Source organism: Liolophura sinensis, chromosome 13 (genome assembly GCF_032854445.1).
Source record: "Liolophura sinensis isolate JHLJ2023 chromosome 13, CUHK_Ljap_v2, whole genome shotgun sequence".
NCBI classification, from domain to species: Eukaryota; Metazoa; Mollusca; class Polyplacophora; order Chitonida; family Chitonidae; genus Liolophura; species Liolophura sinensis.
Genome location: NC_088307.1, coordinates 10,288,899 through 10,315,468, shown reverse-complemented (window position 1 = coordinate 10,315,468; position 26,570 = coordinate 10,288,899). Strand labels below are relative to the sequence as shown.

At 39.2% G+C, this 26,570-nt stretch overlaps 2 protein-coding genes across 2 annotated transcripts in view; one reads left to right on the top strand and one right to left on the bottom strand.

Moving 5' to 3' along the window:
* Positions 1-1,040: 1,040 nt before the first annotated feature.
* On the bottom strand, positions 1,041-23,550 carry LOC135481064 (uncharacterized). The gene is made up of 2 exons (XM_064760996.1): positions 23,141-23,550; positions 1,041-1,946 (listed from the first exon to the last, which is right to left on the bottom strand). The coding sequence occupies exons 1-2, from the start codon at positions 23,480-23,482 to the stop codon at positions 1,788-1,790; spliced, it is 501 nt and encodes a 166-aa protein (XP_064617066.1). The 5' UTR covers positions 23,483-23,550; the 3' UTR covers positions 1,041-1,787.
* Positions 23,551-23,794: 244 nt separating this feature from the next.
* Positions 23,795-26,570, top strand: part of LOC135480491 (solute carrier family 53 member 1-like) — a 45,121-nt gene continuing 42,345 nt past the window's right edge. Inside the window, 1 exon segment of the mRNA XM_064760333.1 lies at positions 23,795-24,055. The gene's annotated coding sequence lies outside the window, so the exon portion shown is untranslated.

Genomic DNA, 26,570 nt, shown 5'->3' with positions numbered 1-26,570 from the left:
CTGAAAGGTAATATGAGAAATTATATATTTGATTGGCCTTTCAAGAAGATTTCACAAAATGGATGACTTTATGGATGGATAAAACCGGCCAAAACGCGAGTGGACATCTGTGTGTCTGGATTCAAACAAGGCCATTCCATAGATACCTGATACCTGATTTACTGCAGCAGCTGATTTTGTTATTGAGAAAGTTGCATTACCAGGTTACCCTATATGTTGTTTTCGAGTTTCATCACAAGCCTTGAAATAAGCAAGGACAATGTCCTGAATCAAATAGGGTGACTAGCTTATGTCTGTTTAAGTAAGTGGTGATATCCATGTTTGTTTAGAAACCTCAAAGAGAATATCATTAGTTTTGCAATTCTGGAAACACAAACATACATGTACCAAAGAACGTGCGATGTAATTCAGAAAATCAAATCAAATCTTGTTTAATTTGTTTTCTATACTCTGTTCACTGTCCATGTTGAACTGCCCGATTGACCCTGCTGTAAATGTGCCATAAAGCGAAGAGGTCATGCCACAAAAAAATGTCACTCACAAGGGATGTTGTATTTTGAAACGGGCATATTGGATGATAACATGTACATTGTACAGTGTAATTCTTTGACATTTTTGCATGTTTGCAGGATGTTTATACAGGCCTATCCCAGTTTTGTCTCCAAACTCAAATTTACAAAAATTGCATTGTATGTTGCTCTTTCATATGCTGGAATTCAGCATGATGGGGATAGTGAGATGACTGGTTGACCCGTATGAGTATAATGGCTCGGGCCGGGCTGTTTACTTGCCTTCGGTAAGGTGTCTCAGTGAAGCAGCACTAGATAAAAGAGCGGTGGAAATCCGTCCTGCGACAAGGAGGCACATTACATGCGCTCTAAGGATTCCTTCGTCGTCATATGACTGAAAAATTGTTAAGTATGATGTTCAACCCCAAGCACTCACTCACTCACTCACTCACTCACTCCCTCTTTCATATGCAATATGGTTGAGGAATTAGGTAACAGGTATCAGCTGTGACTTAAAAAACCCACCCTTAAGAAGTTCCATTGTCAACGGTTGCATCTCCAGGATTACGTCTTGGCTTTTGTGGCAACTGTCGGACTCCCCTTCCGTGTGTCCGAAGTCACTCTCCCATTGGGCGTCAATGATGGGATCAAGATTATCCACTGCCGGCAAAAGGAAATGATTGGTGTGGCCGTGATCAGTCAGTCCTGACATGATAGACTGCAGAGAGGCACTGTCCATGTCTATAGCACTGTCTGGAGGGGACTCAAGGCTGACCACATCAGAGTTACCTCCCCTGATTGGGGAACTCTTGTGTGCCGGAGTTGTTGTCATTGCTTTCCTCTCTACATATTTATCCACATCATGCACATCTGCCTTGATGGTGAATCTATCAGGTTTTTCACTCAGTTTTATCGAATGTTCGAGTTTAGAGCGATACACCTTAAGCTGGGCATTGTTTTGTGCAATTCTCTCCCGTAAATCCATCGCACTGGATGAATCTTTCAAGCCACCATTGCAGAATTCATCGCCTCCTATCAATGGTCGTCTCTGTTTTTTGTCAGATTTAGATAAGCGTGAGTCTCCGGTTTTCAAGTTTTCAAAAGGCATGTCTTGGTGAAGAAGGCTATGGATAGACCTGGAATTCATATGCAATTTTTCTTTTACCGACATCGCCGCATGTTTCCCACCCGTTTCATTCGGGGTGTTACGTTTCCTTAGGTCACCATCTTCTGAGGCTGGAGTCCCCGCCGTTGTTGTGTCACGCTGATGACCATCCCTTACACCATTCTCTGATGGCGTTCACCGTTGCTAAGCGTGTCCTCCTCTGGAAACCTCTGAAAGGCAATGGGGTACTTTTTCCGAAGCTCACGGTAGAAAGAAGTCTGTAGGCGTGGGTAACTGCTGCTCAGATCTCCTAATCTCCTGTCTGCACGTATCTGTAACAAATCAAAGACAAAGGCTTGCATGTACTTCACTTTTTTTCACCAGTCTTAAGCATCACAAATTTCTCAGTGGTAGAGTTTCACTGACCTAATATTTCATTCTTCACGTATTTCCTTACTGTTTAACGTCATACATGTGTTTTAATAATGGCCTCTCTGAGTTTTATACGTGGAGGAACTTGAGTCCCCTGGGTAAAGCACAGAGCCCTGGGAAGCTACTGATGGATGCGTGACAGAGACATATGCACATGTACTTGCGAAAGACAAAAGCTCTTCCATAAACCTTTATAATGGACTATGCAAATTGCCCCAGGAGTGTCATCGACCCCTCTAATATTGTCATTCAGGCTAAACAAGCAGCGAGAGAAGGGAAATTCACAAAATACACATCACAGGAAAGGATCGAAGATCATCAACGCCACACCTTGTCTGTTACAGCGATTAGAAGACCTTAATTAGAACATCTTAACCACTGCACCACAACCTGCTTGGCTGAATAACATTCCAGTGACATGAACTTAAGGGTAATAATTTGATTGGTGTTTACGCTGTACTCAAGAATATTTCACTTAACATATGCCTTCGGCCAGCATTATGGTGGGAGCTTGGGGAAAACCAACGACAATCTGTAAGTTGTTGGCAGATCTCCCCGCATGGCGCTCTAACCACCTCAGGCACTAAACTACTTTGTGTCTATTCACATGTACATGCACATGCAAACTGAAACTGGTCACACAAAAAACTTGTCTGACTTAACCTGAAATTTCTGTTTCAAATGGGCCACCAAAAATACACTGTACATATGCTTTCAACTACATGTATATTCTTTAGCTATGTATACATAAGGGGACTTCCGTGGCTGTGAGTTCAAGTCCAGCTCATACTGGCTTCCTCTCCGGCCATATGTGGCAGCAAATTGTCTGGCAGCAAATTAGATACATATATCCCTGCATAATGTTGAATTTGCTCAAATTAGATACACACATCCCTGCATAATGCTGAAATTAGATACATATATCCCTGAACAATGTTGGATGTGCTCAAATTAGATACATGTACATGTATCCCTGCATAATGCTGAATGTGCTCAAATTAGATACATATATCCCTGCAAAACGTTTAACGTGCTCAAATTAGATAGATGTATCCCTGCATAATGTTCAATGTGCTCAAATTAGATACATATATTAGACATACATGTTCATGCAAACTTGTGATTATTCTGTTGTAATGTGCAGGTCATATCTTTAACGTAATGAAATGGTACATCAGTTTTATATGGAAATGGTCCATTCCTGAAAGCAGTACAACAAGTCAGCCTTCCAAAATTATTTGCTGACATAACCAGACCCTATTATCAAAAAACAGAGTAGGTTGGTAGGGAATTTTTTTATTATTCTGGCTAACGAAAAAAGAACATTTAGTGAAAAATGTTGTAATCAAAACCCTGATAAAGACAGGTAGAATGGGGTTCTTTTTTGGAGGGTTGCACCAGTAATGCCCAGCAAAAATATTTTCAATAATGATTTGGTATAAATGTGTGTCAAAGATCAGAGTGCATGCATGCTAAAACTTCTGGCCCCGGGATCATGATTTGTGAAAATTTAAACTCACTTTAAAATTATTATTTCCGATGTAACCAAGTCTAACAACATAAATTGTGGCTTCATGTAAGTTTATACTGTGTAGCAAATTTCAGCTAAAACAATGGAATGGAACATACCAAATTTAATGATTAACACAAGATTGCCTCGCAGTCCAGAGGCCTAAATTTCAAGATTAGAAAACAGAGCTCCATACTATGTGTAATACTGATATGATGTGACAACACCATGCTTTTAGACAACTCTATAAACACACTGCAATTAAACTTAACATTTCTGTATGTACATATATACTTACACATACATGTTAATTCACGGATACATATCCTGATCCCCCAGAAGCCTCTCACCTATACGGTCGCTGTGAGTTCAAGTCCAGCTCACGCTGGCTTCCTCTCTGGCCGTACATGGGAAGGTCTGGCAGCAACCTGCGGATGGTTGTCAGTTTCCCCAGGGCTCTGCATGGTTCCCACCCACCATAATGCTGGCCGCCGTTGTATAAGTGAAATATTCTTGAATACGCCGTAAAACACCAACCAAATAAATAAATAAATATCCTGATCCTGGTACTTATAGGGAAACTCTTTCAAATAAATAGTATGGTACAGGCCAATAATATAACATTTTTGATGTTGTACAGCTGGTTAACATTTTTATCCACAAAAAGATTTAGAAGATATGTAAAGTAGGCTAAACCTGTTCTTACCTGTCCCCAGAAAATCCTACTGACGATTCTGATACTATAACAGAACAGCACAGTTTTCAGGCATGGCCAAATGTTACGGCAAATAAACCTCAAGATAAAAACGGGGTTTGAGAAATTCTATGCACTAATAATACCAAACAACATTTGTACATTACCAGAACAAAAATGGTAATGAAAGCAAATCAAGGCAAATAAATGTTTGTTAAAGGGCATAACTGTAAACAGCATCGAGTTCTACACATGTAAGCTCTTACTTATGTAAGAAGTGTACTGGTAACCATGGTTTTCTTGAGTGGTTTGATAGAGCCAATGAAAAGTTATTAAGGGAAAAATTAAAAAGTGTACGGTTACCTGAGCATTTACCTGTGAAGGCAACAAAATTATTGCTGATACGCTGTAACTGTCGGTAAAAATCAAACAGGATTCGTGGCTTAAAATAGGGCCATTCATCTTCAAGGGAAAAAAAAGCAATAAAATACAGCAGCGTACAATTGTGTGACACCTCAACAAACCTCACATGATTTTGTTGTAGAAATGGCTACACCAAGGTAGAATATCAATACGTATTATAAAAATACCAGATGGAAACAAATATTTTATCCTGCCTGGCCTACAGTTTATTGCCGATCAATGCAAGATGCTGTTAAATGGCCGTGAAGCCAGAGGAAATGAGGGGTGAGGTGGGACGAGTATTGATCGATTACTGCCCCACCACTCATGGCCTGAATCGCAGGTGTAATAACGAGTATTAGCGTTTACCTGAGCTACATCTACTTGTACCGGAGAGCTAACGAATAGGTTCACAGAAAGGTATGTGTGCCTTTGAGGGGAAATCTACATGTACTCTTGTTTTTTCTGTTCTCAATGACCTGAAAATAGTAATGAATTTAAACTTACAGTATACAGGTATATCGCATGTAATTAACCCAGAGAGACATATACACGTATGTAAGGTTTATAATTTTTCGCTAGATTTTTATTTCTTAACATCGAGTTTATGATGTGAAAATACTTATAAAAGTACAAAACATTTTCTTAACTTGTTCTTTGGATGTAAACATAGTACTGACTATCTTATTAGAGTTTTCCTCCGACCTAAGCAGTCAGTCCAGAAATTATTTATTTATTTATTTATCTGATTGGAGTTTTACACCGAACTCAAGATTATTTCACCTATACGACGTCGGCCAGCATCATGGTGGGAGTGCTGAAGGAAAACTACCAACATTTAGCAAGTTACCAACTTTTGCACATGTGACATGTACATATTTTTCCTACGAAAACTGGACTGACCCCCCCCCCCCCATTTATTGTCACTGTGATCAATGAACAGTGAGGAAGCAAAAATGTCCAAGGCTGGGTTTGAACCCTATACTGATAATGTCCCAGCCACTTACGCTCATTCAGCTTGAGTGCAATCCTTCCTGAGATTAATCAAAAACTGAAAAATGAAGTATATGTACTTTCTATGATATGTCCTAAAATGATCTGTTTTTCAAACTTTCAAGGCCTGTTACATACATGTACATATACCCACACATAAACACATATCGACAAGCAAGGTACCCACCACAAAACATACCATGTATCTTAACAGAGCCTCCTTTAGAGGTTACTAGTACCAGTAATTAATGCTCAGGTGATAGGTGTTTGGTCAGCTAATCCTTTCCTCAGGTAACACAAACACAGGTACACGGCTTGAAGGGATGACCACTGACTTAAGGTCAACTGAAAGAATCACCTTTACATGTCCTCAAATTAAATACACACCTGAATCAACCAAACTTCCAGGGCTGGAAGATCATTAATTCTCCTTCCTTTACACAGATGTACCTTGAAAGCTCATCCACAATAAACTGAAAGACCTCTATCAAGTCCGTATTAAAACAAGACAACACCAGATCAAATGTGTATATGCATCAATAAAGTATACCACAGGAAGTTAAAAAAAAAAAAAGTATTCCACAGGAAGTTAAAAACATAACTTTTTATTTTTGTGATGCTGCACAACCGAGATATCGTAGTTCACAGGAAGCAATAAAGTCAAAGCGACGCAATGTTATCAGTTTTAGCCAATCAGGCGCAAGTTATTTCTATAACCCCAGGCCGCAGCTGTTTCTGTTTATGTCACCGAACCATACAAGTATGTACCCTACAAGTGCAGGGTAAAAGTGACGTGCCATTGTTGTTTTGGGCTGCTCTAAAATGGTCCCACAAGAATTCCTTTATTAGAAGTTGATTTATAGAATTACGAAATGCATCAGAAAAAAATGTGACCCGTTAGATCCATTTTTATCCCTCTTCCTAAATATCTAAGGTCATACTATTTGTTGTCCTTTCTTTTAAAGTGTTACACACACACTTATCTCACAAATGTTAAAAGCTCTAGTTTGTATAGCAGAGGCCAAAAATTAGAAATTTTAGTGTCTATAGTCTCCGTAACAAGCCAGCACTCATCATGAATCTTTTAAGATGGGATATCCACTGTATAATGAGGGAACTGCATGAAAGGTGACATGAGACCCTACATACTGAGAAGTTTTGCAGGATGTTGCACCTATTACGCCCATCACACCAAACAAATTCTCACTACTTTCTTAAAATTGAATGCGAAGGGGCTCAAACTGTGTGTGAATGGAGTGGACATTGCAGAAATTTTTTACGGCCTTTATACGAACTTAATGCATGGGCTCAGACAGGAATTTATTTATTTGATTGGTGTTTTACGCCGTACTCAAGAATATTTCACTTATACGATGCATTATGGTGGGTGAAAACCAGGCAGAGCCCGGGGGAAACCCACAACCATCCGCAGGTTGCTCAGACAGGAAGGGTGCTCTCAAACTTTGAGCCTGCTCAAAATTTTCTGACGGCCATCACGTTCTGCAATTAGACAGAGTGACAACATACTTAAAACGAGATGGACGCAACGAGCGGAACTGCCATACTGCGATCCTATTAGGGGCATGTTATGACAATGGTGCAGTCGGGCATCCATTGTTCATCCTGTTCGCAGACAGACCCAACATCATTTGGCCAAAGTTACACATTCTGAGCCGACCACAGTCCATTTTATGAACTTTTTTAGACATTGTAGAACGTTTTGAGAACTACTTTGGCGTGACAATAGCATAAGGTTACACTGCTCTTGTTTACACTACTGCCTAATGAAAGTGAGTTAACTTTCGAATTTGTAATTGTTTACATCTTAATTAATGAACGATTCTGGCTTAATGCTTCATTTCTTATTTAGCATAATGGCAAATACAGAAACTGTCATTTAATGCAGGTCAGTTGAGAGTCGATCTTTATCAGAAGACAGACAATACCAAAACTAATCATCTCTGCTACTTCAACTTTATCCCTCTGGGGAAATAAAACATAAATGAAAAGGCTATCAGGTTGTACATGTAGTTATTTATTTATTTTATTTATTTGAGTGATGTTTTACGCCGTAGAAATGTTTCACTTCTACCACGGCGGCCAGGATTATGGTGGGAGAAAACCGGAAAGATTTCTCTGACACTCAGGGGCTTCTGAAAGCAGTGCACATCCCTGAATACAGGCACACTCAGGGGCTTCTCAAAGCAGTGCGCATCCCTGAACACATGCACATTCAGGGGCTTCTCAAAGCATCGTGCATCCCTGAATACATGCACACTCTGGGGCTTCTCAAAGCAGTACGCATCCCTGAATACATGCACACTCAAGGGCTTCTCAAAGCAGTGCGTATCCCTAAATACATGCACACTCAGGGGCATCACAAAGCAGCGCACATCCCTGAATACATGCACACTCAAGGGCTTCTCAAAGCAGTGCGTATCCCTAAATACATGCACACTCAGGGGCATCACAAAGCAGCGCACATCCCTGAATACATGCACACTCTGGGGCTTCTCAAAGCAGTACGCATCCCTGAATACATGCACACTCAAGGGCTTCTCAAAGCAGTGCGTATCCCTAAATACATGCACACTCAGGGGCATCACAAAGCAGCGCACATCCCTGAATACATGCACACTCAAGGGCTTCTCAAAGCAGTGCGTATCCCTAAATACATGCACACTCAGGGGCATCACAAAGCAGCGCACATCCCTGAATACATGCACACTCAAGGGCTTCTCAAAGCAGTGCACATCAATTAATACATGCACACTCAGGGGCTTCTCAAAGCAGCGCGCATCCCTGAATACATGCATACTCAGGGGCTTCTCAAAGCTGCATGCATCCCTCTCAAGGTCAAGCTTGTCTACAGGTTTATTAATGGCGGCAGAAACCCAGAGGATATATACACTGTACCATCACAAAGGATGGATCCAACACGTCCTATGTCCAACCACCCGTTCTCGTGACAACTTTACTTTTCATTCCATTCCATTCCCTGTGAAAGCAATTGTGACGTTTTGTGACATCACAAAAAGATTGAACATCTGTAACCAATATGTGGGACATCCAGTTGACCTATTTGCACACCTGCTTATGATTGGTCAACTGCGTGTTCTTGATTGACAGTTTGGAAAGGTATATTTACCAAAAACCTGACTAACCTCCTGACTTAAAGCCACAGTGAAGCAAATGAAAGCAAGATTCAAATGTGCAATATCACTGGTCAGAAGCTTATTAGGGGTGGCACTAGCATGCAAAATGCCTTAGTCAGTTCAAATGAACCACAAACATGACAAAGACAAAAAAATTTTCAAAAAACCTTCAGGATTTCCATTCTGCTCATACCTATTTTACATATTTAAATTCACATGTATTAATCTCATTATTACCATCCGTTGGTGATTAAAGGCCTACAATTACACATACATTTACATGAGCACATCAATGCAGACTTCACCAAAGAGTATAAACATAGGGCAGGCCGTAAATGTACACAAGTAAATAAAACCCTATACACTATAACAGTAAATATCAAATCATCTGATCATAGCCTGATCAATTTCATGACCATCCATGCCATGTATCCCTGGTTTTCTAGATGTATTTTACAGAACAATAACTGCAGTGCAATAGCACCTGCACAGCTGTGGGTGTGCCATGTGTTTAATATGTCGTTATGACTCACTGTGCTTGATTGTGTATTATACGTATAGTATTTCAAAAAAACAGAAGCCAACAACAACAGCTGGGGAAAATAGATGCACTTTTGTGACTAGACTGTCAATGAAGCTACATATACAAGTAAATGTACCTCATTGACCAATATCAAAGTAAAAGAAGGCTAAAATATGAAATGAGGTTCACCATACAAACAACTGAAAAACTATGCATAAAAATACCTTCATTTTTTTTTCCAGATTTTTTTCGAGAGTATTAAAAGGCATTCAAATATTTCAATACTATGATGGGTTTAATAAGCCATACTGGCGGTATCTGGGAAAGCTGGCGTCACATTGTCTGTTTTTCCTGATGTTCACCACAAGGAAGGAGTTTCTGGGAACATGGTTTCAATAATCATTTTCTTGTGGGTAAAAAACTTTATTCCAACAGTCAAGAGTCATGATTAGAGTTGGAAAAACTTTTTGTGACATCAGAGTTCCAAACTCTGATAGTATGGGCCATAAAGCTTAGAATTAATCTTAGAATTAAAATGCTTAAACACCTTTAAATCCTTTCACAAAAGTCTAAAGAAAGAAATAAAAGAAAATTCATGCACAGTTTTAAGTGGTCTATTTTGTAATGCATACTTTGATTTTTAGAGGTCTTTTCCTTTAAGGACATCAGGATTTGAACATGGGATTTCCATGTCAATAATGTTTGGATCAAAGTCTTCTTGCTAGACACATATACTCAAAACAAGAAATTTTGTCCAGCTGGTATGCATTTACATGGAGCTTATATGTAGGCAAAGGCTACATTTATATGAAACATAAAGTATTTGAAGTATGAGTAATGTCAGCAGCTAACAGAATTTGTACTGACAATATATTTCCATCTTTATTTACCACTGATACCTCACCAAATTTAAACGTCACTGACACCATATATTTCTGTATACTGTCACTACATGTATATATAGCTTTAAAAAACTGAGGTAAATACGGCATACATGTACGTGTTTGTATTTGCCACTGATGCCTCACCCAATTTAAACGTCACTGACACCATCTATTTCTGTATTCTGTCACTACATGTACATATAGCTTTAAAAAACTGAGGTAAATACAGCGTACATGTACATATTTGTATTTACCACTGATGCCTCACCCAATTTAAGCATTACTGACACCATATATTTCTGTATTTTGTCACTACATGTACATATAGCTTTAGAAAACTGAGGTAAATACCCCGTACATGTACATATTTGTATTTGCCACTGATACCTCACCCAATTTAAGCGTTACTGACACCATCTATTTCTGTATTCTGTCACTACATGTACATATAGCTTTAGAAAACTGAGGTAAATACAGCATACATGTACATATTTGTATTTGCCACTGATACCTCACCCAATTTAAGCGTTACTGACACCATCTATTTCTGTATTCTGTCACTACATGTACATATAGCTTTAGAAAACTGAGGTAAATACGGCATACATGTACGTATTTGTATTTGCCACTGATGCCTCACCCAATTTAAGCATTACTGACACCATATATTTCTGTATTCTGTCACTACATGTACATATAGCTTTAGAAAACTGTGGTAAATACAGCATACATGTACATATTTGTATTTGCCACTGATACCTCACCCAATTTAAGCGTTACTGACACCATCTATTTCTGTATTCTGTCACTACATGTACATATAGCTTTAGAAAACTGAGGTAAATACGGCATACATGTACGTATTTGTATTTGCCACTGATGCCTCACCCAATTTAAGCATTACTGACACCAAATATTTCTGTATTCTGTCACTACATGTACATATAGCTTTAGAAAACTGTGGTAAATACGGCATACATGTACATATTTGTATTTGCCACTAATACCTCACCCAATTTAAGCGTTACTGACACCATCTATTTCTGTATTCTGTCACTACATGTACATATAGCTTTAGAAAACTGAGGTAAATACAGCGTACATGTACATATTTGTATTTGCCACTGATGCCTCACCCAATTTAAGCATTACTGACCCCATATATTTCTGTATTCTGTCACTACATGTACATATAGCTTTAGAAAACTGAGGTATATACACCGTACATGTACATATTTGTATTTGCCACTGATGCCTCACCCAATTTAAGCATTACTGACCCCATATATGTCTGTATTCTGTCACTACATGTACATATAGCTTTAGAAAACTGAGGTATATACACCGTACATGTACATATTTGTATTTGCCACTGATGCCTCACCCAATTTAAGTGTTACTGACGCCATATATTTCTGTATTCTGTCACTACATGTACATATAGCTTTAGATAACTGTGGTAAATACGCCGTACATGTACATATTTGTATTTGCCACTGATGCCTCACCTAATTTAAGCGTTACTGACCCCATATATTTCTGTATTCTGTCACTACATGTACATGTAGCTTTAGAAAACTGTGGTAAATACGCCGTACATGTACATATTTGTATTTGTCACTGATACCTCACCCAATTTAAGCGTTACTGACCCCATATATTTCTGTATTCTGTCCCTACATGTACATATAGCTTTAGAAAACTGAGGTAAATACAGCGTACTTGTACATATTTGTATTTGCAAATGATCAAAACAAATTTGCCCAAACACAGGGACACACACACACACACTCAAGTTGAAGATCCAGGACAGAAAACTTCTACATGATCCTACCAATATGTGAATTTAATGGGCTAGTTTATTTAAGACTACCGTCTTTCACCTGGAGTATGGTTTGTAAATTTGCACTTTAAGAAGTACGTAAAGGCCTTAAACACTCACGTTTCTTTGCTAAGAAATTAATCCTACTTCACAAACTTTAAATTTGAGGTGAAATACAGCAAAATTTACACAGAGCACATACATGTAAGTATCTGTAAAAAAAAAAAAACCCTGTTGATTACATGTAGATTTCATAAATACATACACACGTAAGTAACTGAAATACAAACAATTATATCCATACCTTATTTCAACAGACAACAAGTAGATCATTATCTCACCTGCTTCATTGAGGTAGGTTAACAGTTTCCAGGTGTCAAAAACACAACTGCAATCCGCACAGGTAAATCCCCCATGTAATTACCCCATCCATACCTTGCACAAAGTTCACAAGACATGTGGAGTGATCACAAATGAACTGCATTGATGCATATCCACTTCCATACCTCAGTGATAATAAGCAAGTAAGTATATATATATACATGTACATACATATATATATATAATAATAATAGTATACAATACAACTCCTAATTCACAGTCAGGTAATGCTGTCAGGTAGAACTAACCATGTTACTGTTCAGGGTTACACTTCACATTTCCTAACACAGACCCCTGGCCTTGGGAAAGTCTCTGCATGTTTTAGAGGACCCAAGGGGATCCTTAGGGGGTTTCATGGACTACAAATAGAAGCTATGGATCTAGAGCTAATCAAACATACACAGGTGAAATTTCAAGGCACAGAACCCATATTTTTGTAAGTACAGGTAATTATCTTGTGACAGTTCACTGAAAATAATATCTCAAAATACATGTAGCTTCATTTACATTTTTTTTTCTTAATTTTTATAAATATATATATATATATATAGATATATATATATATATATATGTACACGAGCCTTCTACATTTCAGATGTATATGTAAGGTGGGCCATAAGGATCACAGTCCTCAAGTTTATCACGTCAATTTTTTTTTAACAATTATACATGAATTCACGAATAAATACAAACATGATCTGTGCACATTATTTATGTCACATTATATATGCATTCATAAATATGCAACAGTTATATCAACATAAAGTACAAGGTTACATCTGTGAGGAAAAGGGGCAAAATGACCCAAATCAGCCACCTTAGAATTCAAACTTCCAACTTCAAAACGTCAGTTTTGAAGGATAACACATGCAGATGAGGGGGATATTCTCTTAAAGATAATCATTTGTGCTGGTCTAAAATAACCGCCAAAAAAATCATGAGGATTTATGTCAAGCTTTTCCACAAATCTCCAGAAAAAAGCTCTTTACCAATAATCAGATCCAATTTTTAGGTTTCTTCCAATGTTTCTGAAAGATTTGATTACAAAAAATGCTGCATATTACTGAGTTTTGGTGTAGTAATCTATATTTGTTTGAGCAAAACATGTAACCACTAGATGTATATAAACGACATACATGTACTCAGGCAGGTCCTACGCCCTTATCTTGTATAAAGAGAGACTTAATTTATTAGGGTAGTGTCTTCACTGTATGCCTTATGCCTTTTATCATTTGTGTAAACAATTCCAGGACAGGTAGGGTGGGTGTAAAAGAATGAGGTCAGCCAGGCCAAATGCTTTCCCAATCCCACACGACCCTTTAATTTAATTCATCAAAATATGTCGTATATTATATTATATTATAAATATATTGCACACATCTTGTCAGTTTTGATTATACACCAGTTCTTATTCTGAATGGACAATTTCATCACAAAAACACAATTACTGGTTCAGACACATATTATGGGATAGAAGGGGTAGGTGAGAAGTTTAATATTGTTGTTGTTTGACTATTGCTCTGCATGTTTACAGGTAGGTATCATTAATGAAGTACATGTATACATGCATGCATGTACATGTAACAAAGTGGAAATAAAATTGCATACTCATGAAAATACATGCAGTTGCCATTTCAAAAGAAAAATCTAGTTAACTCCTTTGAATTATTTTTTTTACAAAACCTTTATTTTTTGCTTGAATATCCTGTTCGTTGCAATGTAAATCATCTTCATATGTTTAATAAAGAACAGCTTAGGCTAGATGTCAGTTTCCAAAAATAAACACATGTAAGACTTCATCTAAAATTTGTTTAGAGACAAATAAAACGTAATACAAGACTCCCGTTTTTCCCACCTTCCAAACAAACCTCAAAATGCAGAATTATTAATTTAGAATCAGGAAAAATTTTGAATAACTTTACAGTCACTGACAAAGTTTTAGGTGAAATGCACTGCATGCAGTCACTCAATTTGTGAATTAGGCTGATCCTAGCTGAGCCCCCCCCGAAAGAGCCCCTAGGAATGTAACAGCTGTCCAAATGAAGTTTGCCTGCAGTAGCTGGGACAGTGGAAGTAGCAATCAATACCGCCTATAAATGATGTATATCGCTCAGTGCTTACTTTACATATGACCATCTGCCACATCATCAGCTTTACCAGAATACACCTCACCTCTCGTTCTGACATCATTCTTGGCCAATCAGAGGCACGGCTAAACAATGAACGTGGACACTCAAGCAAAGTGATATACATAAAACATCTTCCCATTGGCTCTGGCTGGATATACATATATAGTATTCATTTAAATATGTTAATGGCCTTTTTTTAAAAAATGCTCACATGGTCATGTATAAACATGATATATGATATTTAAATAGGTTAGACTGAAACACTTGCCTGAAAAGTAAGCCAATGAAATTTATACATTTAAACACATAGCTAAATGCATGTACGTGAATTAAACACATGCCTGCACCTGAGTGTTTCACTTTATAGAAGTCTATGGGTGGAAGTAACAAGGTTGGGGAATGAACTTTACTTTGCATGGTGCCAAAAGCACCTTACAAACCTCATGGTTTGAAGTCACAGTCGAAGCATGAGGAGCAGGATTTGATGTTGTGACCTTAGTGGTGAAAGGCTACTAAAATTCACCCAGAAACAACTATATTATAAATGTAAATGATCAAGGGCCCATGCCCACACTGTTGTGAAAGGGTAAGGGTCCCCCCCCCACCTTAACCCCACCCCCACAGTTCTTGGAACTCAATTTAATATTGCCATTTAACATTTTTTCGGCGAAACACTAATCAGAAAACACTTGGGTGAAGTTGTGAGGCATTCCCCTTACAGCACATGCTTTTTTACATCACTGCCATTCGTATCAAATTTTGTACAGAAATCTTGAACATCTCCGAGGTCAATGCAATAAGGCAACAATCAAACAATCTGCCTCAACCGTTGTTTCCAATAATATTTTATACAAATGCATTTTCCTTTTCCGAAGGGTAAACAACATGATTTTAACGGACATTAGAAACAATTTTGTTGATGAATGCTGATAATTCTGCGCAAGGATACCAGTTAGTGGTGAGGCTCAACCTGAACAAGTTAACGTGTGTAGCACTAGATCTAAAGGTCAGCCTAATCTAGTGGTGACAGTGATGTGAACCAACCCTAATCTAGTAGTGACAGTGATGTGAGGCAAGCCTAATCTGGTGGTGACAGTGATGTGAAGCAAGCCTAATCTGGTGGTGACAGTGATGTGAAGCAAGTCTAATCTGGTGGTGACAGTGATATGAAGCAAGCCTAACTGATGCTGACAGTGATGTGAAGCAAGCCTAATCTGGTGGTGACAGTGATGTGAGGCAAGCCTAATCTGGTGGTGACAGTGATTTGAAGCAAGCCTAATCTGGTGGTGACAGTGATGTGAGGCAAGCCTAATCTTGTGGTGACAGTGATGTGAAGCAAGCCTAATCTCATGGTGACAGTGATGTGAAGCGAGCCTAATCTGGTGGTGACAGTGATGTGAAGCAAGCCTAACTGATGCTGACAGTGATGTGAAGCAAGCCTAATCTGGTGGTGACAGTGATGTGAAGCAAGCCTTATCTGGTGGTGACAGTGATGTGAGGCAAGCCTAATCTGGTGGTGACAGTGATGTGAAGCAAGCCTAATCTGGTGGTGACAGTGATGTGAGGCAAGCCTAATCTGGTGGTGACAGTGATGTGAAGCGAGCCTAATCTGGTGGTGACAGTGATGTGAAGCGAGCCTAATCTGATGCTGACAGTGAAGTGAAGCGAGCCTAATCTGGTGGTGACAGTGATGTGAAGCGAGCCTAATCTGATGCTGACAGTGATGTGAAGCAAGCCTAATCTGGTGGTGACAGTGATGTGAGGCAAGCCTGATCTTGTGGTGACAGTGATGTGAAGCAAGCCTAATCTCATGGTGACAGTGATGTGAAGCGAGCCTAATCTGGTGGTGACAGTGATGTGAAGCAAGCCTAACTGATGCTGACAGTGATGTGAAGCAAGCCTAATCTGGTGGTGACAGTGATGTGAAGCAAGCCTTATCTGGTGGTGACAGTGATGTGAAGCAAGCCTTATCTGGTGGTGACAGTGATGTGAAGCGAGCCTAATCTGGTGGTGACAGTGATGTGAAGCAAGCCTAACTGATGCTGACAGTGATGTGAAGCAAGCCTAATCTGGTGGTGACAGTGATGTGAAGCAAGCCTTATCTGGTGATGACAGTGATGTGAGGCAAGCCTAATCTGGTGGTGACAGTGATGTGAAGCAAGCCTAATCTGGTGGTGACAGTGATGTGAGGCAAGCCTAATCTGGTGGTGACAGTGATGTGAAGCGAGCCTAATCTGGTGGTGACAGTGATGTGAAGCGAGCCTAATCTGATGCTGACAGTGATGTGAAGCGAGCCTAATCTGGTGGTGACAGTGATGTGAAGCGAGCCTAATCTAATGCTGACAGTGATGTGAAGCAAGCCTAATCTGGTGGTGACAGTGATGTGAGGCAAGCCTAATCTTGTGGTGACAGTGATGTGAAGCAAGCCTAATCTCATGGTGACAGTGATGTGAAGCGAGCCTAATCTGGTGGTGACAGTGATGTGAAGCAAGCCTAACTGATGCTGACAGTGATGTGAAGCAAGCCTAATCTGGTGGTGACAGTGATGTGAAGCAAGCCTTATCTGGTGGTGACAGTGATGTGAAGCGAGCCTAATCTGGTGGTGACAGTGATGTGAAGCGAGCCTAATCTGGTGGTGACAGTGATGTGAAGCGAGCCTAATCTGGTGGTGACAGTGATGTGAAGCGAGCCTAATCTGGTGGTGACAGTGATGTGAAGCGAGCCTAATCTGGTGGTGACAGTGATGTGAGGCAAGCCTAATCTAGTGGTGACCGTGATGTGAGGCAAGCCTTATCTGGTGGTGACAGTGATGAGAAGCAAGCCTAATCTGCTGCTGACAGTGATGTGAAGCGAGCCTAATCTGGTGGTGACAGTGATGTGAAGCGAGCCTAATCTCATGCTGACAGTGATGGGAAGCGAGCCTAATCTGGTGGTGACAGTGATGTGAAGCGAGCCTAATCTGCTGCTGACAGTGATGTGAAGCGAGCCTAATCTGGTGGTGACAGTGATGTGAAGGAAGCCTAATCTGATGCTGACAGTGATGTGAAGCAAGCCTAATCTGATGCTGACAGTGATGTGAAGGAAGCCTAATCTGCTGCTGACAGTGATGTGAAGCGAGCCTAATCTGGTGGTGACAGTGATGTGAAGGAAGCTTAATCTGCTGCTGACAGTGATGTGAAGTGAGCCTAATCTGGTGGTGACAGTGATGTGAAGCAAGCCTAATCTGATGCTGACAGTGATGTGAAGCGAGCCTAATCTAGTGGTGACCGTGATGTGAGGCAAGCCTTATCTGGTGGTGACAGTGATGTGAAGCAAGCCTAATCTGATGCTGACAGTGATGTGAAGCGAGCCTAATCTGGTGGTGACAGTGATGTGAAGCGAGCCGAATCTGATGCTGACAGTGATGTGAAGCGAGCCTAATCAGGTGGTGACAGTGATGTGAAGCGAGCCTAATCTGGTGGTAACAGTGATGTGAAGCAAGCCTAATCTGATGCTGACAGTGATGGGAAGCGAGTCTAATCTGGTGGTGACAGTGATGTGAAGCGAGCCTAATCTGCTGCTGACAGTGATGTGAAGCGAGCCTAATCTGGTGGTGACAGTGATGTGAAGGAAGCCTAATCTGATGCTGACAGTGATGTGAAGCGAGCCTAATCTGATGCTGACAGTGATGTGAAGCGAGCCTAATCTGCTGCTGACAGTGATGTGAAGCGAGCCTAATCTGGTGGTGACAGTGATGTGAAGGAAGCTTAATCTGCTGCTGACAGTGATGTGAAGCGAGCCTAATCTGGTGGTGACAGTGATGTGAAGCAAGCCTAATCTGATGCTGACAGTGATGTGAAGCGAGCCTAATCTGATGCTGACAGTGATGTGAAGCAAGCCTAATCTGGTGGTGACAGTGATGTGAAGCGAGCCTAATCTGGTGGTGACAGTGATGTGAAGCAAGCCTAATTTGGTGGTGTGAGTGATGTGAAGCAAACCTAATCTGGTGGTGACAGTGATGTGAAGCAAGCCTAATTTGGTGGTGTGAGTGATGTGAAGCAAGCCTAATCTGATGCTGACAGTGATGTGAAGCAAGCCTAACCGATGCTGACAGTGATGTGAAGTGAGCCTAATCTGATGCTGACAGTGAAGTGAAGCAAGCCTAAACTGGTGGTGAGAGTGAAGTGAAGCAAGCCTAAACTGGTGGTGACAGTGATGTGAAGCAAGCCTAACTGATGCTGACAGTGATGTGAAGCAAGCCTAACTGATGCTGACAGTGATGTGAAGCGAGCCTAATCTGATGCTGACAGTGATGTGAAGCAAGCCTAAACTGGTGGTGACAGTGATGTGAAGCAAACCTAATCTAGTGGTGACAGTGATGTGAAGCAAGCGTCGAGAGCAGCACATGCGCTATAAGGAGTACATGTACATGTATGGTTTTCAGAGTTTGATACCTCGAAATAAAACACACAGCTGACACATGTGAAGCAAGCCTAACTGATGCTGACAGTGATGTGAAGCAAGCCTAAACTGGTGGTGACAGTGATGTGAAGCAAACCTAATCTAGTGGTGACAGTGATGTGAAGCAAGCGCTATAAGGAGTACATGTACATGTAGGGTTTTCAGAGTTTGATAGCCTCAAAATAAAACACACAGAAAAGCATACAAATGTAAATTTATGTAAATGTTTAGACAGCATACTAATCTTTTACGCCATACTCAAGAACATTTCACTTATACAATGGCGGCCACCATTATGGTGGGAGGAAACCCACGACCATCCCACGACGGAGATAACTGCACAGGCGCAGGTTGCTGCCATACCGGAGAGGGAGCCAGCATGAGCTGGACTTGAACACACAGCCACCACAGTGTTGTACTTCGTATAACAGTGCCTGAATGTGATCATGTATATTGAAAAGTGGTTTGTAACATCTCATACAGGGAAAGTCAGAGTTGTTAAAGACTCGTACACATTATGACCACATGTCACATGTCAAAATGCTGATCAAATTGAAATGTCATGTCCTATAACGTTGCTCATTGTACAGGGATATATACACTGTACACGACTCCAATACAGATGGTGTATCGATATATCAGACTAAAAATTAAAAGGCACATATGTACACAGCGCACTCCTCACCAAAAAGGGATACCAAGACAATTAATATTGCATAACTATTTAATAACACTGTGCCTGACAAAGAAGAGGCAAGGTGAAAATTTATGGCCAGCATGCATCAGTTGTCTAAAAAATCCTAGCTATGGGTGTGAAATCCTGTAGAGCAAAAGGTGACCCAGACATACTATAAAGTATTTATAATTTACTTGTGACAGAGTCATTTTACATATGCGGCTGGCATTATGGCGAGAGGTGGGAGGAAACCAGTGACATCCTCCCATTTTATCATCAGCTGACAATAATTTAAAGTGGAAGGAAACAAAGAATGACAGCTGCCAGGATTATGGTAGGAGGAAATTGGGCAGAGCCAGGGTAAAACCCATGACCATCTGTAGGTTGTTGGAAGATCTTTCCACCTATGGCTGTAGAGGAACCCAGCATAAATTAGACTTAAACTCACAGCGACTGCATTGGTGGGAGGCTCTTGAGTCATTACCCCTTGCCAACCCCCTTGAATACAGAGGCCCTGACATACTATAATACTAAAGCTTAATCCACATTATTACAAGTACATTACATAAATTAAACACTTCTTTTGATGTTGCTTTACACAGGTGTTTAGCCAACGTCAATGTTTACAGAACCATATTATCCGCTTTTTTTTCTCCCCAGTTATATAATATGGTACACGCTAATTCTTATTTACAAGATTTTCGTATGATAGTACATAAATTAATACTTGAATACATCAAAAGGAAAAATTTATGCTGTATTATTACATAGTACAAATAATGATGTAATCACTATGCAGTGTTATGTAAGTACATGCACTGTATCATATGGCATATTGGATGTTTATGAATGGCTATTAAATTGAGCACAGCAAAATAACTGAAACACAGACAGACTTCAAATGTTACCGACATGACTAGCACATTCCACAATACAGTGTATTGTGGAATGTGCTAGTGTGGTTTTAATGATGGCACAGTGTTACACTGTGCCATCATTAAAATCACATTCTTTCGGCGTGACACGACTGACCCTTCAAAAAAACAAAAAAAAAGGCTCTACTGTAATGTTTTTATTGGGATTATCCAGTTTGGAGAGAAGTTATTTTTATTTTCTCAATATTAACTTTTTTAATTCCCTATGTTTTCCATAAAACAGAATAAAAGAAAAAATTATTTTCTTACCACCTCACTCCTATTTTTGCTAAGGTCAGGTTATGCCCAGTAAGGGATTTCTTACAGATGGTGTAAGGATACAGATATTTCTCCCATTTAGATTGGAATACTGAATGGGGCAGTGAATTTATTATGGATCTGAAATTGTCATTCACCAATTCACCCTGCCAATGGTGATGTTCAGTTCAGAAGGGATTTTAATTTTGAATATTGGTTGATCAAGGGCAGATTTTGCCTGCCTATTTTCTTTCTTTACGTACTCAGATATGACCAGAATTAGCTATTTAAAAAAAAAAAAAAGGGTTGCTTAATATCTAACTTGAAGTTATCACACTTGAACAACATGTTTAAATATAGAATGTTTGATTTACACATTAAAATACAAGGCAAATATAAAGTACACATGGTGTAGGTAAAATCACTATGGGTAATGGAACCGGAATGAAATGTGGAGTTTCAAATCCTGCAAATCAGTTTATTTTTTATATTACAGTGGAAGAAATTTATCTCTTTTTCCAAAACCTGCCCAAAACCTGCATATGTAACACATTCAAAGGTTATTCACTCTTTAAACATCCAATGTGATTTTAACCTTGGCATACTACGTTCATCATCATGCAGACTCAAGGGAGTTAACTGCTACACGCACTGCCAGCACACAATCCAATCCTAGAGTGGTATCCCTGTATGAGCATAATGTTATGCTTAGGCATGTACAAAAGGAGGACAGTAAACAGACCTAAACCTTCTTGAATAGTAAACATGACAAATGATATAACACACAGCTTGTAATATACATGTAAGCAAAAGGTGAACCTGAAGGTTTCAGTGTTGTATATGTACAGCATATATGAATAATGAAAGAAGGGTAGAAAGGTTTGAAAAGGTGGTTTGATAGAAGATATTGCACTCTCAGTTAGACTATCACAGTTTTCCCCTTGGCTACCACAGGGAATAAAATGGGACAATTTAAGATGGGTGTTACTGGCAGACAATTACACTTCTTAAGTTTTCTAATGTACACAGAAAGATCAACGCCATACATTACCACAATTACTTTTTATAAGTTTTGATAGGAATTTCATTTGGATCGAACCTTTTTTCAAATTTTTCACAATAATTTCTTTAGAATTCTAAAAATCTTTTTCACTAGCCAGAAACACAAGAAACCACCGATTTTTTTCTCTAGTATTGAACAGGAATGAAATGTGGAGTTTCAATATCAAATTATTCTGATCAGTTGATTTTTTTATTTCACTGATCCAAACCTACAAACCTTTTAAACATTATTTTCAGTTCTGCTCAGTTTTCTCCCACCACAATGCTGGTCACCGCTGTATAAGTGAAATATTTTTGAGTATGGCCTAAAACACCACATAAATAAATAAATAAATAAGTAAATAAAATAAATAAATAAACATATAAATATTACTTCACTCATCATACACAGATTTCACCACAACTTGAAATCAAGCCGTCTCATTTCGAATTTCCTTCTATTTTCCCTATCTCTCCCATGTTAATTTTGTTAGAGTAGGGCGTCTCAAAGACAAAGAGACACCCACCTGGCTAAACCTATGTATATAAACCCACTGAAGATCTAAATTCAGGTTTAACACACATTCACTATCCAGAAAGGACAACTCTGTCAAGTCCCATATCCATGATATTAAACTGTGGGGATGGCCAAATGGCTCCTGCTGCTTCAGCTATGGCCGTGTCATGAATTTGCATCTGGCCAGGTGTTGCATGGGCCAGGTATTGAGTAGAAAGAGCCACCTCTATTGTGCAGCCAAGTCAAAGATTATGGCATATCCGTATATAACTGAACCTAGTGGTTAGTATACTTGACCATGAAATCAACTATAGCCATTGATTTACTATAAATATTTGATTGGTGGATTACTCAAGAATATTTCACCTATACGACAGGGGCAAACATTATGGTGATGCTGACAGACCATGCATAGGTTGCTGCAAGACCTTCCCATGATGGAGAGGAGAGGAAGCTGGCACACATAGGTGAGAGGCTCCTGTTCATTGGGCTGTGCTGGTACACTAATAACCTCAGCCCCACAGCAGCCATTGGGCTATCAGAAGTGTACGTGTTGCATTAAGTTCAATGGATTGATTTTTGTTTCTCGCCAATTTAGACTACCATGCTTCGCAGTTGTAAAGGTAATCGAGGTTGATGCCTTTGTTGGTTACTCAATTTTCAGATGTTAATTGAGAAAAACAGATTCAATGAATTGACGTCTACCACGTGACAACAACCTCACCTTTACAAATCCCCCAGATTTTAAACCTTACCTGTGAAGAATTATCAAACATAAAGTTTTCCCTCCAGAGCTCCGCCATTTCACATTTATCATCTCCTTGATCAAGCCATTCAACATGTTCGGTTGAGTCGCTGTTGGATGGGTCTGAGAAAACAGTTTCTCTCAGAGTTGTGAAGATAAATTGTCCAAACTCTTTTTCTTCGCTATCGCCAGAACTTTTATCAGAGTCAGAGAGCTCTTCTATCCATGGTGCTACGAGCCCCAAGAGCTCATACTTGCTGGATGACACTGTTGTGTGGGGCGTTGTTGTTGGACGAAAGTTGAAAACCGCGCAATGTCTGTCTGATTTTGAAAGCTCCTGATGATTTTCCATGGTTAAAATGCATGTGAGGTTGGCAAATTTTAAAATTTAGGCATGAGCCATATCCATAAGTTCAGAGAAGAATGGATTTCTTTCAACAACGAACTCACTATGCGATTTTATCGACTTGATTTACGCGCTCTTTGTTGGCACGTGTGGAGAAATTCCTTCACGTCATCAAAACATGTGGAGACACAGAAGATAATGACGTTCCCAACAGCTGGTGGAGATTTCCTTCGCACAGCCGTGAGTTTCATTTGTTAAACCGAGCAGCGCGTTGGCCTTTTGTGTGCTTCAGATATTTGCTAGTGTGGATCATATTGTGTGAACTGACACACTTCTGGACAGGTGGCTAAGAAGGATTTAGGAACTGTGTTTTCTTCGGCATTAGCAGATAAGAACATGTAGAATTCCGTACGCTCGACGGAAAGCGGCGCATGTTGCATTCGTGTTGCCGACAGTGACCGTGTAGTGTAAGCTGTCAGTGACACTTGACAGTGTTAGTTGATGAGTGGACACATGCATGTCATAAAAGTGGCAGTTCAGTTATAAGCGGGATTTTTGCTCTGCTGGCAGAAGGTTTACGTAAGTTTGTCTTTATATTTTGTTGTTTATTTGTTTAATTTGAATTTTCTTTTACTTCATTATTTTTTTATAGAATTTTGGTTGTGGTTGATAGGCCTGCATACTACAGATCTGTCACTCGAGGATGCGATTGTATTGCACGCTACATCAGTAAAGTATATGTATTTACTTGATGGGTCATATTGTGAAATATTTGACATATTGTTGTGTACGCATTGTTCACTGCATGGCCACATCAGCTTTGTTGTGAATACAGATATTGTGCAGTGGTATGCATTACGTAGGCCATCATGCTTGATTCCTGTCAGTTGTACATCACATGGAAAGGTCTGCCAGCAAGCTGCATCTGGTCCAGGGTTTCCCTCGGTATCTGACCGCTTTCCAATATCTAGATGTAAATATCGGACTCGTACATATATTATTTAGTGCACTAAAAGGATTCAAAAGTTTCAAAAGGCTATAATTTGAGCATAAACTATGTTGAACGGTAACATGTGCACACACTATAATAACTGCTTACTTTTAACATGTTCAAGGTGTGTTTATTTTTCAAATACATGCTTTTGTTTCGTAAATATATTGATTTATTTTATAAATACATTCAGTAGTTTATAAATACTCACATTTATTGTATAAATGCAATAATGTCTGTAGTAAATTGTATGGGTTTATTACTTAAACGGAGTGAGTGAAAGTTTTCATTGTAAATGAGAAACATTATAATGCGTTCTTACTATCAGATGTTGGATGAACATGTTAAAGTATTAAACATGTTTATTATCTGTTGCAAAGAGATGTTTAAATGTTAAACACTTGTTGTTTTTTTTTTTTTTTTAGTATGTGCAATAATGATAGCTTTGGAGTATTCTGGCCTTAATTTGGAGACTGTAGCAGGTTACCTCCGATGAATATATATTTAATGACAGCCTCATTGACATTTACATTATGACAGTTGTGAACATGGTGCATGGACCCCTTATCAGCTGGGCTAAAACAGTGAAATCAAAGTCTGATTTCATCACAGAAGAGACCCATTGTAATGACAGACTATCAGATTATACATGTTTCTATATCTAGATGTAAACAATAACATAGTTGTACATGTACATGCAAGTGCAGATGTGGAGGACATTTTATAGTATTATAGCTTTCTGTAGATAATTTGCACTATGATCCATAAGGGGGTTTGAAGTTTCCTATTACATATATATTTTCTGCTTACAGGACAATTAAAGTCATGTGTGTCTATCAGGCCATGTTTAAACCATTCTTTGTTTAGGGCAACACAACCCTATCAGAAAGAATAGGGTAGGTTAATTACAAACATTTTTTTTTTGTTTGAATTTAATGCTGAAAAAGAGGGGGATTTCAAGCAATTGGCAATGAAAGTAAAATATAAAAGAAAAGAAATTCAATCATAAAACCAAATCTCCCCCCCCCCCACTCCCCACCCTCCGAAAAAAAAAAAAAAAAAAAACCTTCATATAGACTGGGACCCGTTTTGGAGGGGCTGTTGTGTTGCCCTAACGCACAAGAGTTTTAATGATGGCTTCACCTGCAGTAATTATAGTGGAATATGTGTATGTAACATTGTAGTTTTTTAAATATGGGTAAGAGTCAATAAGATGGATAAAAAACAGGGCTTTGCAATGATAAAATAACTGATTTTTCCTGTAGCTAGATCTAAATGTACAGAATAATTTTAGAAACACTATATTATGTTACAAGGTGGAACGTGAGTCATCACACAAACCATGCGATATTTAAGCTCAGTTTGAAGTGCATTTGTAGGTCAGCAAACTCATAATTCACCCTACCGTAATTGATTCACTCGTGAGTTGTACTACATGTAGGCAACAGTGTGAACCTGGACTACACTGTATTAATCTCAACATCTACGTGTATTTAATTTGATTAATTTAGATCATTTTGTATAGATGGAACATGTGGGATGTCTTTTTGGCATGTTTGGGAACTGTTTTATTTGACCCATGAATATTTGTGTACCCTGAATTGAAATCCTCTTCTCCACCATGGATATATATGTATACCCTGAATCAAAATCCTCTCGCGTTCCCAAAACCTTGCATTCATGTATACCCTGAGTTAAAATCCTCTTGTCTTCACAAACACCTTGCATTTGTGTATACCCTGAGTTGAAATCCTCTTGTCTTCACAAACACCTTGCATTTGTGTATACCCTGAATCAAAATCCTCTCGTGTTCCCAAAACCTTGCATTTGTGTATACCCTGAGTTGAAATCCTGTCGTCTTCACAAACACCTTGCATTCATGTATACCCTGAGTTGAAATCCTGTCGTCTTCACAAACACCCTGCATTTGTGTATACCCTGAATTAAAATCCTCTCGTGTTCCCAAAACCTTGCATTCGTGTATACCCTGAGTTGAAATCCTCTCATCTTCACAAACGCCCTGCATTTGTGTATACCCTGAGTTAAAATCTTCTTGTCTTCACAAACACCTTGCATTCATGTATGTCCTGAATTGAAATCCTG